The sequence below is a fragment of the Marmota monax genome, unplaced genomic scaffold (assembly GCF_021218885.2).
Source record: "Marmota monax isolate L192 unplaced genomic scaffold, Marmota_monax_Labrador192_F-V1.1 WCK01_AAM20220418_F8-fsc00011, whole genome shotgun sequence".
Classification (NCBI taxonomy): Eukaryota; Metazoa; Chordata; class Mammalia; order Rodentia; family Sciuridae; genus Marmota; species Marmota monax.
In genome coordinates, this window is record NW_026693082.1 from 3,660,511 (window position 1) to 3,677,454 (window position 16,944).

Here is a 16,944-nt window from a genome sequence, read left to right on the forward strand (position 1 = left end):
CAGGCTTATCTTGTGTTGCTGGCATAACAATTAGAGACCTTAAGCTGAGATGTGGGACTGCACGTCCCACTCTATGAGGTGGTCAGTTCCATGTCAATAAAAGGAACAGGTGAGGCCAAGTCCTTCCCTTGTTTGGGTGAGCTCAGAGCATGGATGCCAGCTGGAAATAGGTCTTTTCTGTGTTTGGTTCTGTATAGGGTATATTAAGTAAGCAAGGACAGAAGAGAAAGTTTGGCTGAACCATATCTTTTATGTGGATGCAGCCTTCAAATGGTACTGAAGGAGATGAGAGGCTAAAAAGCTTACTGAAATTGTGTGTGTGTGTGTGTATTTGTAAATTACATAATTTCTCAGTTCTTTCAATTGTAATCTAGAACATTAAAATATAAATGATGAATTCAGTGCAGTTTTGCTAGATTTTAGTGCTATTTGACAATTTTGTTCTTAAATAAACAGTAGTTAAGTTTGTATGAACGAAAGTACTTTTTAAACTGTGATGCCTAAAAAATAATGAAACATCATTTTAGACAGCTTGAAGAATGGCATTCTCATAAGGAAAAAAATTATAATGAGACAAGTTGTTGAACATTCTTAAATTTAACACATCCTTGATTAAACAAGTAATATATATTGTACATAAAAAAGCTAGTTTATCATACTTAAAATTACACACACATGCACACAAATACAAGTTGATCCAGTTACTTATAAATCTTTGCACAAATAACTGGTTATGGGATATGTAATTAGAGGGACAATGCTGATGCTTCAGTACTGATCAGGTGTCCTAGATGAAGTATAATTGATTGGTGAGGTGACTTAAAAGCTACAGTAATGCATAGGCTAAAATGTGATGAAGGACTTTTTCTCAGGTGGTGAACATATTCCACAAGTGGTTTGGTTATTGGGAAGGGTCCTAACATTTTGAATTGCTAAGGAATATACTAAGCACTTTATTTGTGGTCTGTTATCCCATCTAATAAATTAAGGTATTTCTATCTTTAATCTACAGACCATGAAGACTAAAACCATGCTTTTAATTTTTTTAGCCAGCAAACTCATTGCTTTAAATTTTTCTAAATGCTTTCTCTTTTAAATGTCTGTGTATTATTGAAATTATTGGTAATAAAAATGTCGGCAATATGTGGCATTTTTTCATTCAATTTAGCAGACATTTATTGAGCGATCATCAGATTGCCTACATATTGCCATGGAGACAGAGATGAATATGACACAGTAGTTCATTTCATTCAACTACTCTTAACAACTTTTAAGATGATGGAGAATAATTGCCATACTTGAAGATCAAATATATATATTCTCTCTTTCAAGAAGAAACACTGTATTAGGTAAATAACAGAGAGAGTAGTTGGAAAGACAGCTTTTCTTATTTTTGTTAGTAATCTTGATAAGAGGAAGGAAATAAAAAATTTTGATAGCCATCTCTTTTTTATCATGAGAAAAAATGGAAGTTATTAGAAGAGGAGACATAGACAGCAATGTGAAAGGAACTGTTAGCTGGTGGCAGCTGGAAGGGCAGTAGAGATCATCAAGTAAGATTCCGACTGCCTTATGTTGTCTCGGGAATCTTGGGTTCAGATGCTTCAAGGTAGTCTGCAACAGGTTCAGAAACAAGGACCTCACGTGAAGCCTTCTGCATGTGTCAGCTTGGGCACTGTTTTTCTCATGAAGTATGTTCTCAAGTGTTTATCCTAAGTTATCTAAGTAGAAACTTACTTAGATTTTCAGATGTATTGTTCATTAAATAAGTGGAAAACCTAATTCTGTCCACTTGACAATGTTTGAAATTTCAGATAGCAGTTACCTGCATCTGTAAGTCATATTCGAGCTTCTATTTAAAAGATTTTCATTTCATTCAACTCAGAGCAACCAAGAACAAGAACTGAATTTCATTACATGGAAAAGTCAATTCACATGTGCACATTTGGCATGTTTAAACCTGTGCAGATAGTCTGGCAGTAGCCATTATCAAGGCTCCATCAGAAGTCATGATTTTTGTATAATCAGAAAATAAAGTTATGGTACCCAGAGGTGATATGAATCTGTTATATGAAGAACCATGAAGATAGGAATGTATTCAAATCTTTCTTCTTTTAATGATGCCTTCCAAAACCAGATATCTTCTCTATAATCAGGCCTACTCCAGAATGTCCCTCACCAAAGTTTCTTTTAAAATAGAAGTAGAAAATAATGGAAATGTACATTTTTTTCTTTGTTTCTGAGTACCTTATGTGGCCCTTGCTTCTAAAGTGCCTTGCACACTGTATGGCATATAGCATTATCTCTTTAATCCTCATTATATACCTATGAGATGAGTGCATTACCCTGTTTGATAAATGGGACATCTGAGGTTTATATAGGTTAAGTGATTCACCCCAAGGTACACAAGACCACAGAGTAGCTTGGGTTGAACTTATGCCCCATGTTTCTAACTCTAGTGCCTCAGTCTCTGTACCACATTGCTTCTCAGCTTAAAACTTTTAAAATTGAATAATATAGATCTATTGGTAAGTTCTGTCTACACTTTGGGTTTTTCATTTAGAATACTTCCTTTCATCAGCAGAGCTGGGTCACATAAGCTAAATGCTCCATGTACAGAATTGCTGTTTTCCTTCTTTGATAGCATTTTACATAAGCTGCAAGATGTTTTTCAACTGTTATAATGTTGTGTGGTTTGAAAATGTTATTGGTGAATGAAAAGGTTATAGTTGAAGAAAATTTTAAAATGAGATGAAATGTATGTCCTATGATTGACTTGATTAAAAATTATCTCCTTTCTAGAGTACATCTCTTTTTACAGACAGTATATCTTCAAATTATAAATTTAAACATTTTCATTTAAAAAGATATTTGAAAATATAAACTGATCAGGAGAAAAAACTCAAGTGTGAATTGTAGCTGAGTGTGAAGACAATTTTGCATAGGACAGTAGGTGTCAGCGCATTGATCTTTGTTAAAAGGGGCAGATCAGGGGCTATAGAATGCTCGCCTCACGACTTGTGAGGCCCTGGGTTTGATCCTCAGCATCACATAAAAATAAATAAATAAATAAATAAAATAAAGATAATGTGTCTGACTACAACTAAAAAATAAATATATAAAAAAATTAAAAGGGGGCATATCTGTTCTCCAGTGATCATAAGCGGATATTACTATTTCACAGGGGAAAAATGAAAATAGTGAACAATTGGAGCACCAAATATCACCTTAATACTTTAAGAGAAAGTACCAAAGATTTTTTCTTTTCTCAGTACTGGGGATTGAACCCAGGGTCTTTGCTACCCCCAGCCCTTTTTATTTTGAGACAGAGTCTTACCAAGTTGCTGAGGCTGGCCTTAAAACTTGATCCTCCTGCTTCAGACTCCTAAATCCCTGGGATTACAGGCATGTATCACTATTCCTAGCTGTGCCAAGGATTTGAGTTGTAACATATGTTTGAAATTTTAATAATTTATTTTATAGTGAACACCAAAAGAAATTCTCAAGGATATCTACTTGTATTATCTCCATGTTTAGTTTTAATTTTCCACAACTAAAAATAAATGAAAGAAGATTGAGGAAAGAAAGAAAGAAAAAGTGCTAAAATAAAATTAGGATGTCCAAGTTCCGATCTCTCAGAAGATCAGAAGAAACAATTCTTTCACACATCTACTTAAAATTCAGTGCCTCAGGCTGGGTTTGTAGGTCAGTGGTTGAGCACTTGCCTCACATGTGTGAGGCACTGGGTTCGATCCTTGGCACCACATAAAAAATAAATAAGATAAAGATATTTTTAAAAGTTCAGTGCCTTATTACACAGGACAAATACATTAACTTAACATTTAAAAAATTTCAGTTCTGTTGGTTAGTTTGGGGTAAGCAGGGTTTTGGTGAGGTTTCCAATCCAATGTAATTCTACATTTTTAAAGAACTCATTTTTCATTCTTTATATTTACTACTTATATTTTGGGGGACTTCTGATTTGGGGGTGCTTCCACTTGCTCTTCCAGGATCTCAAGGGTTTGGATATTAGAAACAGACTTGTCCAGTCCAATCTCTGGGTTCTGTATGACCCAGGAACACTCATGAAAACTGCTGGCAAGTATTATAAGTTTGGAGTTTCTTCATGTTCCTTCCTTCCTTCCCTTTTGCTAAGCATTAGTAATTTGCTTCTACAATGTCATTTGAATGAATGGGGTGATGTGTCATTCAGCCCAATTTCTGTAACTAGTTTTTTAAAAATCTATATATGGAACAGTGTTTTAATTTCGGGATGTTTCAGTGTGCTTTTGAGCGTTTCAGGGAGAAATAAAAGTAGATGGACAAAGGTCAAAGAATAATCTAAAATTAACCTGGGGGCTGTGTGGGAACTGAAACACAAGCTGTAATTCTGTGATTAGAGTTGCTGTTTCTGTCTCAGATTTGCATCATACAATACACCCACTTCTCAATGGGCCCTCAAATGATTTCAATGGAAATGTTTCTACATTGAAATTGTCATGATTCTTCGACCTTTCAGAATGCTTCAATGTGTCTTTCCTGTGTTTTTTCTAACATAGGATTCCTTTTACTTCCTATTTTATATCCATGAACCCAAGAATTTGGCAACTCATTTAACAATATGAAAACTCTACATTTGCTATTAGCCACTCTAATTGATGACTCACATTTCACAAATCTGGCCAAAATCTGCCAATAAGGAAATTCATCTTTATTTCCCTCATATCCTTCCTTGAGTTAAACAGACCGAAAAAAAAAAAAAACAAAACAAAATACAACCCTCCCTCCAATATGTAGCAAGTGCCCCAGCACTAGTGCTAACCCCTTTATGCCTGACCTATAGAGTAGCATTGCTGGGCACGCTACATATGTGATTGCAGATAAAGGGATCATCACCACCTAAATTGGGACTTGAATTTACTTTGTAAACATTTACAGAATAAAAAGTACAGTTTAAAAGTAAATGAAGAACACTGCACATGATTTAGAAATAACAAGGCATATAAAAGATACACCCCTGCCCCCAAAAAAGACAGTCAATGCTAAAAGTAAAATTAGTAAATTTGCCTAAACTCAGAACATTAAATCAATAATTTTCTTCAAGTCTAATGTGTTACTATTATAGCTGTTTGTAGGATATATACCCTATATACATTTTGACTTTGTTTAGAAAGAGAATTAAAAGATTTTTTAATGCAAAGAATTGTTTAACGGTAACCTTCATTGTGCATGATTGCAATCAGTTTGGTAAATTGCATTTGGGTGAATATGGTAGTCATTTTATTATAATAGTGTATATATAGGGCTTCTCATCTTTATAACAGGAAGCTAACTAGAGCAAATATGATTAATTCCATTCTTCTTGGGGAGAGACCCCCCTAGTTGAGAGTGGTGAACTGATTTATAGTATTTATACAAATAGGGGCAGAGCTTGACCCTGGGGCTCTGTAGTACAGATCAAGTGATATAATTACTAGCTTTGTGCATGTGGGTGTGGTGGTGTACACCTTTAATCCCAGCTGCTTGGGAGGCTAAGGCAGGAAGATTGCAAGTTCAAAGCCAGCCTTAGCAACTTAGCAAGATCCTCAGCAACTTAGCAAAACCCTTCTCAAAATAAAATATAAAAAGGGCTAGGGATGTGGCCCAGTGGATAAGTGCCCCTGAGTTCAATCCCTGGTATGAAGAAAAGAAAGTCTACATTTAAAATCTTCTGCCTAACTACAGAATTACAAGACAATATATCTGTTCCAAGCATACATGAGAAAATTGGGGAAGTTCTTTGATCTTAGTCAGCTTTTGTTATCATTTTTTATAGGTATTATACATGGAGTCAGGTTGCTACTTCATAGTTCAAAGTAATCAGAAATTTCACATAGCTTTCTCATTTTCCATTTATTTCATATTGCATATTTTGATAAGATACCAAAATAGGAGTAGAAGTTACCACTGGAATTAACTTGTAAATTTTTGTTTTAAATATCCAGCAGTTAACAGTATATCTACCTGACATGGTCAGGAAAAGGCCAAATGAATAGACACTACTAATGGTGTCTTGAAATTTTTCTAGTACAACTGATTTGCTGTCCACTTCTAATAAACTGAGATAGTTTTTATTCTCCCCCAAAGTGTAGCATCACTCAAGTTATTCCTTCAAGTTTATAGAATTTTCTCTTATTTAAATATTTCATTAAACTGCTCTCTCAATACCAGTCATGGAATTAAAAAAATTAATTCTAATTTGTTATAGATGACAGCAGAATGCATTACAATTCATATTATACACATAGAGCACAATTTTTCATATCTTTGGTTGTATACAAAGTATATTCACACCATTCATGTCTTCATACATGTACTTAGGGTAATGATGTCCATCTCATTCCACCATCTTTTTTACCCCCATGCCTGCCCCCTTCCCCCTCCCACCTCTTTGCCCTGTCTAGACTTCATCTAATCCTCCCATGCTGCTCTCCCAACCCAACTATGAATCAGCCTCCTTACATCAGAGAAGACATTTGGCATTTGGTTTTTTGGGATTGGCTAACTTGACTTAGCATTATACTCTCCAATTCCATCCATTTATCTTGCAAATGCCATGATTTTATTCTCTCTTATTCCAGAGTAATATTCCATTGTGTGTGTATATATATATATATATATATATATATATATATATATATATATGCCACATTTTCTTTATCCATTCATCTACTGAAGGGCATCTAGGTTGGCCCTCCAGTTTAGCTATTGTGAACTGTGCTGCTATAAACATTGATGTGGCTGTGTCCCTGTAGTATGCTGTTTTTAAGTCCTTTGGGTATAGACTGAGGAGTGGGATAGCTGGGTCAAATGGTGGTTCCATTTCCAGCTTTCCAGTCATGGAATGTTTTTAAGCTTTGCTCATTTTTGTGTTAAAAAAAAGTTATAAACCACCTACAACTACTGCTGTAGCTAGAAAAATGTTGCTAAATCTGTGACTGTTGATATTGTCATATAAGCCATCATCACTTTAATTTCTGTGTTGGCTTACTTAGCAGTGAGAGTCGACTGGGTTTCACATAGAAAGACTTTGGTTTCAGTTTCTTATTATTTACCCTTTTAAGCTGTGTGGCTTTGGGTTAAACATCATCCCAGTTGTTCATATATTTAAAATGGGGAAAACCACTCTGGTTTGTTAAAGAATGATGGTGACATTAGCACATCAAAAGGTTTTACATAATGAAGCATACAGATATTTGTTGTTATTGTTAATCCTACATGGAGAATGAAGGCATCTACTTTTTCATCTTCTAATGCAAAGAATATGACTGAATAAATGTATAAGCATCACCACACTCCAGCAGAAAGTGCCATCTGTATTAACAATCTATTCTAATGCATGTGTATATGGTCATTTCAGCAAGGGATTATTTGATTTTTCTTCTTCTTCTTCTTTTTTTTTTTGCTCTCCCTGTGCATGATGATGGCAGGTTTTAAAGTGTATCCTTTACTAGTTCACAGGGAAAAAGTCACTATGTCTGTAATCCACTGAGACTTGCCTGGTTCACAGGGTGTCAGCCATTGCCAAGGCTGGGGTGTGGGGGAAGAGGGAATGAATGGCCCAAGAATGGCAGGAAAAAAAATGTCTGCTAGACCCGATTAGGCTGAAGAACCTTGATAGACTGTGTATGTTTGCACATCCCAATTTAGGCTTCACCCTGGCAAATATAGAGGGGAAAACATGATTTTTTGTGAAATGGAAACATTCAAGTTTAGCCTTAGTCTTGTATTAGCTTTTGCTTATTGGAATCCTATTTTATGTATGTCAGTGATCTGGTTACATCCTAGAATCCTAGAAAGTTTGATGAGTCCTGGGCTCCACCCCAGAGATTTGTCTGTAATGCTAATTGGTAGAGGATTCTAACCTGTAGCCAAGATTGAAAACTGCTGATGTGGATGGGTTTCAAAAGGAAAACACCATCTATTCCATTAAGAACAAATATTCTTTATCTTAGAATCGGGGTCAGTTAAAGAATACAGCAGATTAAATAATATATATGTTCATGAAGACATATCTCAGATACTGTTTTTCCCCTCTCTGAATTTTGTTTGAGCATTTGGATTGCTTCTCGTTCTTAGAACAGACAGATGAGAGTGTACTTTTAGAATATCCCAATGCTAATTTTTACAAACAGTACCTTATTCTTTCCTTCTATTACTGCTGTACGCTGAGTGATGCTCTCAATTCTGTTTCCTGTGTTGCTTTCAGGATCCAGGATAAAGGATTCTTCATTATTGGAACAAAAGTCATACCTATTAAAAAAAATGTATGTCATTACAATGTTGCTTTGCAGTGTGGTTCAGTCAATGGTGAAATGAAAACCATTGGCTAAGTCCCTAGATAGCAAAATCACAAATTTTATGTGAATCTTCTTTTCCTTAGATTTTTTCCTATATTCCTTCTCAGAAGTTAAAAATAGCAAATGTATTTACTTGAATTGAAAAAACAGCACTATGCTGCCATAAGTCCTTCATGTTCCAAATATTAAAGAAAACTGCATAAATTAGAAAAATTAATATCTAGATTATAATTTTTTTCCTAGTGGAAGTAACATGCAGACACGGGGAGGGAGTGAAGTTATGTTAATGAATAGAAACCTTGAGGAAATAATAGCATTTCACATCTTATAAAAGGCTGGCTTTTAGTCAGAATATTCAGTTGAACTGCTAAATTTTTCCAGGATTAATTAAATGCATATGGAAACAAACATCTTGAAGTGGTTATTAAATTCAGTCTATTTCTTTTCAGGTCTTGGGGTATCATGGCAAGCTCTTTAACTTCTTAGGCCTCAAGTGTTTAATTATAAAATAAGGTTGATGATGTTATCATTAGAGTCCATGAAATTTCTTTTTATTTTAAATATTTCATCATTTTGTATTCTTACCTTCTGAACTAGAACTTTTGGTGATCAAAAATCTTGCTTGTCTCAATTTTACCCATTTTTTTTGGCAAATTCTGAAGATTTTCAAACCAGAAGGAATTTTAAAGCTTTATTTCCAGAAAGAATGAGTGGTTGATCTTAAGTAGCCAAAAGCAGTAAAGATTTATGTAAAATGAAAGTGGGAGGATAAAGAAAGAAAGAAGCCAGGATAGATGGGATTGTGAGGGACAGAAAAAAAGTTCAGTTATTCCTCTCTGTGGTTTTTGAGCTGGGAGGGCCCCAGAATGTTAAACTGTCTAATGTGATAGGCTAGGCACCCCTTCCTTTGTTATATGCCCTATAACATCCTCCTGCAGAGTACTCACTACCTTCTCAGTGGCCACTTACTCCTCTGAAGCCCCAGTGGGAATAGCTAGAGGAGGACAGTGGCCATGTCTACTTATTCACCCTGTCCTTATAGCTAAGCAAGGGACTAGCCTGTAATTGGTATTCCATAAATATTTGTAAAAGTACAGACAGGCATAAAGTACTGTTATATTTCTATGAAGAGTTTTTATTATTTTCAAATGTATTGGTAAGTAGAGAGCATAATATGAGAAACTGCCATGTATCTGTCACCCAGATTGTTTTGTTTTTTTAGTGTGTGTGTGGGTGGGAGGCGGGGAGGAAGGGGGTAGTGCTAGGGATGGAACCAGGGCCCAGGGCTAGGTAGGTGGTCTACAACTGAGGTACACCCCTAGCCCCATCATTGAGATTTCATTTATCAAAATTTTGCCACATTTGCTTCATCTGTCCCTTATTGCTTTTTATTTTTTCCTTTTGTGAAACATTTTAAAACAGATCTCTGACATATTATTTTGGTCCTATGTGCTTCAGTGCATCTCTCTAAAAAATACGCATGTTTTCTGAAGTAACCACAATGCTACTTTTATGCCTAATAGGATTAGCAATTCCATGTTGGTATTTGTACCCAGTCCATATGTCAGATTTCTCCAAATATTTTTAGAAATATCTGTTTTTACAGTTAGATTATAAGATTTAAAATATAAAAGAAGGTATGACTATTTCTTAAGAAATTTCTTTGATTCCTGTTAGCTATTCTTTAAAATCATCAGGTAAGAGAAGTGAACATTTTAATCCTCCTTTATTAGAGAAAACTTAAATTATATATTTTCTCATTTACTGGAAACATTTTAATAATACAGTTTTATTATTAAATAAATGATTAAATGATTTATATAAATCATTATATAAAAGTCAGTTTGCCCTGTTTTTTATTATAAGTATTCTCTATTTTCTGGACTGTAACATCTGTGCCTTGAACTACTATTTGATTTCACCTTTCCCTGCCCTCAGTGCATACATGAGTATATATAATCTGTGTGAATACATATGTGTACACCTGAATTAGACACTTGCGTGTGCACTTAAGCTTGTGACATTAGACACCTGAGGTTCTCTTGTACCTGCAGGAGAAGGCTCTATATTTCATTCTCTTTGTTAAAGCAATAAAAAAGATAAGGGGGCTTTAGTCAAAGATTATACATTCATATACTTGATCCTCAGGAAATGCAAAGAAACATGTTAGAGTAAAGCAAGTCTAGGCATTTCCCAAGGGAAATACAGTCTACTGACTGAGTTCACTAGGGTCTATTGACCTCTGGCCTCTCCACTTCTCCCCTGACCCCCCACCTCCCACTTTGCCTACAGCTCCAAGGATAGTTACAAACTGCACAGGTCCTACTATGGAAACCATATCTGACCTACTGCTAGGTCTCCCAAAAGAAAAGGACAGAATCTGTGGCTCTTTTCTAATTTAGGGGCTGTTATTTTTCCCTCTTTGTAATTGGAACCATAAAAATAGAATGTCATTTAGGAGCCTAACTCTATAACAACACTTGAAAAGAGATTTAGGGGGAGGGGAATTTGTCTAAGTTTTAAGAATACATCAAGCTCTTAAGGAAGTAGATTGTGCCATGTTTGAAGATGCAAAGATAATCACTGTGCTGGGAACCGTCTTGAGGGGGGAGGAAGCTGAACAACAAGAGGAAAGCAGCATTCGCTCCTGATTTCGCACAGGAAGCCCACAGCACCTCCTGCCAAAGCGAGATAAGAAAGCTCCCATGCACTATTCTGGACAAGGCCACTGTTATCAGCTTCAGGTCCGTGCTGTCCTCTCTATGCTCCAAGCCTCTGTCCCTTTCCTAATGAGCTTTAGGACTCCTACCTCCATGTGCATATAGCATGCCAAGTATAATAGCATGGAGGTATTTATAACCAGTGAAAGGAAAAAAGGAACTCTGGGGGTAAGAGAGTATTCCATGTCTTCTCTATCAATTGCCCTAGAGTTGAAACAACTTAGTTTTGGACCAGAGATTGACAAATAAAGTACAAGTCGGCCAATTATGTATCCAACACATGGAGCTGGGACCCTACATGTGACATGTCAATCTGTTTAACTCCAACTGGGTGCCATCTGGAGAGCTCTCCCATCTGGTCTAAGTTATTAGTCTTCTTCTCTTGACACATAATGGGAAACTGCCACCCTCCATATATGTGGATGACATACTAATGACCTACATACTTGTAGTGGTAATGGATTTGCCCTGTTCTCTTTACACTTATAAATATTTGACTCTGGGCTGGGGCTGTAATTCATTGGAAAAGTGCTTGCCTAGCATGAGTGAGGCACTTGGTTTGATCCTCAGCACCACATAAAAATTAATAAAAGACATTCTTTCTGTTCATCTACAACTATTAAATAAATAAGTAAGTAAGTAAATAAATAAATAAATAAAAATATTTGACTCTTTTGTGACCAAAATCAGGTAAGGGCAGTCTGGACCCACAGCAAAAGGTGAAGCCAATACAGGTCAAACCTACAGTATTAGCTGCTGTTAGAATTTGTACTCATTTCTGGCTCACTTCAGAATCTTGCACTTAACCTTTATACCATATGTAATATGATCTATGGACTACTGTCACATACTCAGAAATTATTATACCCCAGTGCTTCTTTATATATAGGAAGAAAAGCCTCAGATATTCACTGTACTAACATTATTAGTGCATTGGGAATTTATGTCTTTTTTAGCCACTTTTTTATAACATGGTTAGCTTATGTCCAAAATGTGGTTAATGCCTCTCATCTTACATCCAAAATATGTCAAATGTCCATTGTGTGCAGATTCTGCAATACAGTTGTCATTAGACCTTACCTTGTTATCCTGCAGTTAGTTCCTGAGCTCACCACAGTTCCTATTCACCTTTACAAATCCAGCACTTGCAAATACGATGCATAGTATGTTCCCCAAAGTACTCTTACATTCAATTACCTGTGATTTTTTTTTAAGTGCTGATTTTTAATAATTCTGACTTTTAGGTTTTCTTTATTCCTTCTTCCTGTTTCCCCACCCTTGCTTAAAATTCAGATCTGTACTTGCTTTTCTTTAGAAGATAGATGATTACATCTGGTAAAATCAGAAGGAAGACTCTAGGTGAGCTTTAGTCATTGATGGTATTTACATTTTCTTGAAAGTGGCTCTCTCATATGAGAAAAAAATAGAATTGGGTAACAATTTCAGAATTGGGTAAAAATGACAGAATTTTTCTCTGAAGAATTTGATGGAGTGGTCTAACTCTTTGTTTAGCCTTTTTAGAAATTGCCATCTAGAGCTTGTTATGGTACCCAAGATTCCTGTTGTTATCCAGTATCAAATTCTCATTTTATAATAAGATGATGTTCTGCTAGTTAAATAACCACACCAGTTCTAGAAGGTCTACTTTACTGCTGACTCCTAAGATAAATAGATATTTGTTTTATTTTAGGATCCCCTTTTAACCTACTAGAAATTATATTAAGCTGACATTTTTTTCCCCAAAAATCTCAATTCTGTTATGGCTTACCCTTGGCTGGCAGAAGGGAAGTGGTTGTTATTGAGCTGCTACTATTTGCCAGGCTTGGGATAGGAGATATATACATTCATTTTGCCTCAACTAGTTCTCACAGTCCCCCAAGAAGCAAGAATCATGGTCCCCATTTCACAAATCCTTTTACCAGTAAGGGAACTGAGATCCAGAAAGATCAAATGCCTTTCTCAGGTTCATAGAGAAAGGGTAGCGCTGGGCAGAACCCTCATGTCCTCTTTCCATCACACCAGAGCTCTATTACCCAGAGTAACTTTATTCCCAAGGAACCTCCCAAATCTTTCCCATTATACTTTCTAGGGGGAGTCTGGCTCAGAGTCACTTGTTTCAGAGAAAAACTCTGGGAGTTCTCTGAATTCAGACTGGCACAAAGTCACACACTCTGAGAAAAATTTTAATTTTCAAGAGGAAGATGTACCTAGTCCTTTGGCAGACATGGATGAAAGGAAGGTGGTAGAGGAATTATTCATAATTACATTTTGACATAAAATTTCTTTAGTTTAGGTCATAAATATACTTTGATGAAAAAATTATGGGAACTTTTTGCCTTTTACTGGCTGACAGATTTTATTTATCATTTTTAAAAATCTTGCAACAAAATAAGCTAATTTTTATCAATCTTTTTCTTTTCCTGGGAACTTACTTTTGTCTGCATCACCTATTGGCTATTCTAGGATGAACTCACCTGCTTTATTATAAACTTTTGTACTTTAAAGAGCACCTCTGGAATAGAGGTGGAGAGGGCAGGGCTGAACTGAGTACTCCTACATCCAATGGCTGCCTATTGCCTGAGCCACTGCCTGGGAATGAATGAGAGAGAGAGAGAGAGAGAGAGAGAGAGAGGGGGAGGGAGGGAGAGTATTTTCAGTGTCTACTTAAAGCCCATTTAATTGGGGGGGGGGCAGGGAGGAGGCTCTATAAAATTCAATAGCATCCCAAGATAGAGAATAATCTTTTTTTTTTCTTTTTGGATGATAAAAGCTGGGTACTCTACTTATCTGTTTAATGGGATTTTACTGCACGAGCTAACTGTGATTAGAATCTGTTTGTAAAGAATATTGAATCATTTCAAATTAAGAAACAAAGGCTAGAACAGTAATAAAGAGCAAATCAAGACTATAAAATGTCCTTTAAAAAAAAAACTGATAGGAAAAGAAAGACCACCTGGAAGCTTACCAGAGGGCAAGACCAGGGCTGGCTCTGCATTATGGTGCACCATCCTGCAGAAGGGCCTGATGTAAACATTCCTCTGCTACCGTGCGTGTTGTGTCAGAACATTAGCGATAGTGTGTCTGAGCCATCAGATTGATAGAATCTGCAAACACTATCTTTTCCCCACCTCTCGCATTCTGTTAAAACAAATAAAACAATATAGAGGAGAGGATGCTGGCAGAAAAAGGCCTAGGGTTGAAAGGAATGTTTGTATAGAATGGTTCCTGCTCCTTTTGCTTCAGGAAGAGGGCCAGGGTCTTCAGGGTGGTCACAAGGTCAGGCTGAGGGTACTCTGGAGGAATGACTTTCTTGTGCAATTAGAGACCTAGTGACGCCCTGGAGACCATACTGAAAATTTCTTCTTTTCTCAGTGGGGGTGGCGAAGCAGCATTGGAGAAGCGTTTCAGGGATTGTAGGTTTTGGGTCAGCTTCTTGGACAATGGTGGAGGGGATCCAGCACCCTGGGCCACCTCTGTTTAGATAAGAGCTTTTCCGTGAGTGCCTTGGCTTATGCTGCTTCCTGCTCTCGAGGGCCTATGGTCCATTCACTTGGAATAAGGCCTGTCTATCAGTCTCTGCTTCCTTTCCTCCTCTCTCACCTCCACTTCTAGTGTGAGCTCTGGCGTTCCCCTCTCCCCACCTTTCCTATCTAGTATATAAAAAATCTCAGCCAGGGCCCAGAGTATCTTCAGCCCTATACCTGGGTGACTGGGAAGCTGAAAAGGTGGACAGTTACTTGGTTACACCCAAGGAGGAGAGGAGCCTCAAAGAGAACATCGATTTTGTTCACTCATTTTTCTCAGTAAAGGACTGGCTGGCCAGCTAAGGAAGAGTGGTTTGATAAATAAGAAATCTTTAGGGAAATGTTAGGAGTGGCTACAAATTATATCCTTCAACATATTCAGGAAAGAGTTTAAGATATTATCTCCAATCACTCAGTGAAGAATATTTCAAACTACTACTGTATTTTATTCTTCTAAAAAGGAAGATAGTGGCTTATTTACTAGAGAGTGGATAGAAATGTCCAGAAAGTCTTCAGGGTTGGAGATGGGGAAACCACAATTTAGCAAAAAGAACAGATCTTAAGATATCAGATCTGAGTTCAAATGGTGGTTTTATAATTTTCTAGATATGTAACTCTGGATAGCAAAAGCCCAGTTATGAGAATCAGAGTCATAGAAAATTGTTCAGAGGACTTGTAGACTTTTTGATTACTTGAATCATTCTGAAATTTGTCCTGGATCCCAGCCCACAAAATCACTTTTAATAAATTCTGCTTTGATGTTCTGCCATTGGCAATACCAAGGGATGTCAGAGTTACCAGTCCTATACATCCACATGGTTGAGGAGTTTGTGTCCCAAAGAATGTGAGAGAAGTCATTTCTCTTGGATGTCAAAACACTGAAGCCTTGTACTTCTTTTGACATATTTTCATATTTTGGATCCCTTAATTTTGGAAATGTTTGTTTCTTCTCTTGTCTCAACAACTAGTATGTGGGCCCCAGCTCTGTATTGTCTTATTTTTTTCCTTCATCCAGAGTTGTTTCATTATTTATTATACTTTTTGTGAACCACTACAAATTCTTTGGGACTGAATGTGTTCTTAGCTTTGTGAACTCCAAAGAGGCAACCTACTATTATAGTTCTATTATAGGTGTTAAAGAGCAAATAGAAGGAAAATAATTAAATTAAAAAATCTAAAGAATAGCATTTTGACTTCTGCAAATTCTAGGGTGATACCAAATGAGTTAATTTGTATAACGTCTACAGTGCCTGGTACATCGAAAACAGATCAGTTATGTTGTCATTTGGTTATCTGACTACATTGAGAGCTACTTGAGAACGGGGACTATGTCTTACTCATCATTATCACCTCAGTCCCTAGGGTAGATGAGAAATGAATGTCTGGTGCTCAGTTAACTGCCTGAGGAGAAGAATGAATCCTGACAAAGAATGGCCTGATTAGATCTGGACCCAACCTCACGTCAGGTGTCAACCCTGCCATCTATCATTTATCTCAAATGTGCTTAAGAAAGGGGCACTAGTGATCATCCAGTGACCTCACACACACCTCCTAAACTAACACTGTGTCACCACTATCAGCGCCTATCCATTCTCAACAACTAATATCAATGAAGACCCGGGCGCCGATGGGGTCCTAGATAGACTCAGCCTAGCAGTATCATTTCCTGACAAACTGATAGACCTGGATAATTTCAACTTAGGCAAAGATGCTGACATGTGAAGAGGTATCTCTGGTCTAATGGAAAATAGAAAACTGACAGTATTCTACTTCTCCTCCAAGAGTAGGAAAAATATTGGCTCATAATTACTTGTACTATTTTATTCCACTTAAAAGTCTTCTCATTCACATTTCATTTCAGGTGTAAAATCATTCCCCCTGAAAGTACACGATTTACTTTCGACTGTTATTAAGGAATGTCTGTGTTTATTGAAGAGACAAGTCAACTTCATGGGAAAATATTAGAATATAGTAGACAACAGGCAAATAAAATGACAAGAGCCATATGCTACTATGGACTGAACAAGACTCAGTGAGCACTTAAAAGCTGAGAAAGAATTCATAAGTGAGAGTAGATCCAGGCTACTATAACACCCTTAATTTCTTAAATAATCTGAAACACCTACCATTTCTGGTCCTATTCTAACTTCTTTGGAACAAGTCATCAGAGTCACAAGACCTGTCCCTCTCCAAAGATGTAAGCATGTTTCCTGGGAGTATATTAATCTAATACCATGAATCATGTTGTCAGATTATTGTCAGCTTTCATAGGATATTATGTATATGTGACGCCACTTCAGAGGGAAGTGGCTTTGTAGTACACAGCCCCAGGGTTGCCTAAGATTATTTAAAAGTACTGGA

General features: G+C 36.6%; 1 protein-coding gene across 1 annotated transcript in view; it reads right to left on the reverse strand.

Annotated features, from left to right (window-relative positions):
* The window catches only part of Flt1 (fms related receptor tyrosine kinase 1), a 175,427-nt gene that overhangs the window by 83,611 nt on the left and 74,872 nt on the right, over nt 1–16,944 (reverse strand). The window contains exon 11 of the mRNA XM_046454099.1: nt 8,178–8,292. Coding sequence (XP_046310055.1) covers nt 8,178–8,292 — 115 coding nt within the window. The remainder of the gene's footprint in view (nt 1–8,177; nt 8,293–16,944) is intronic.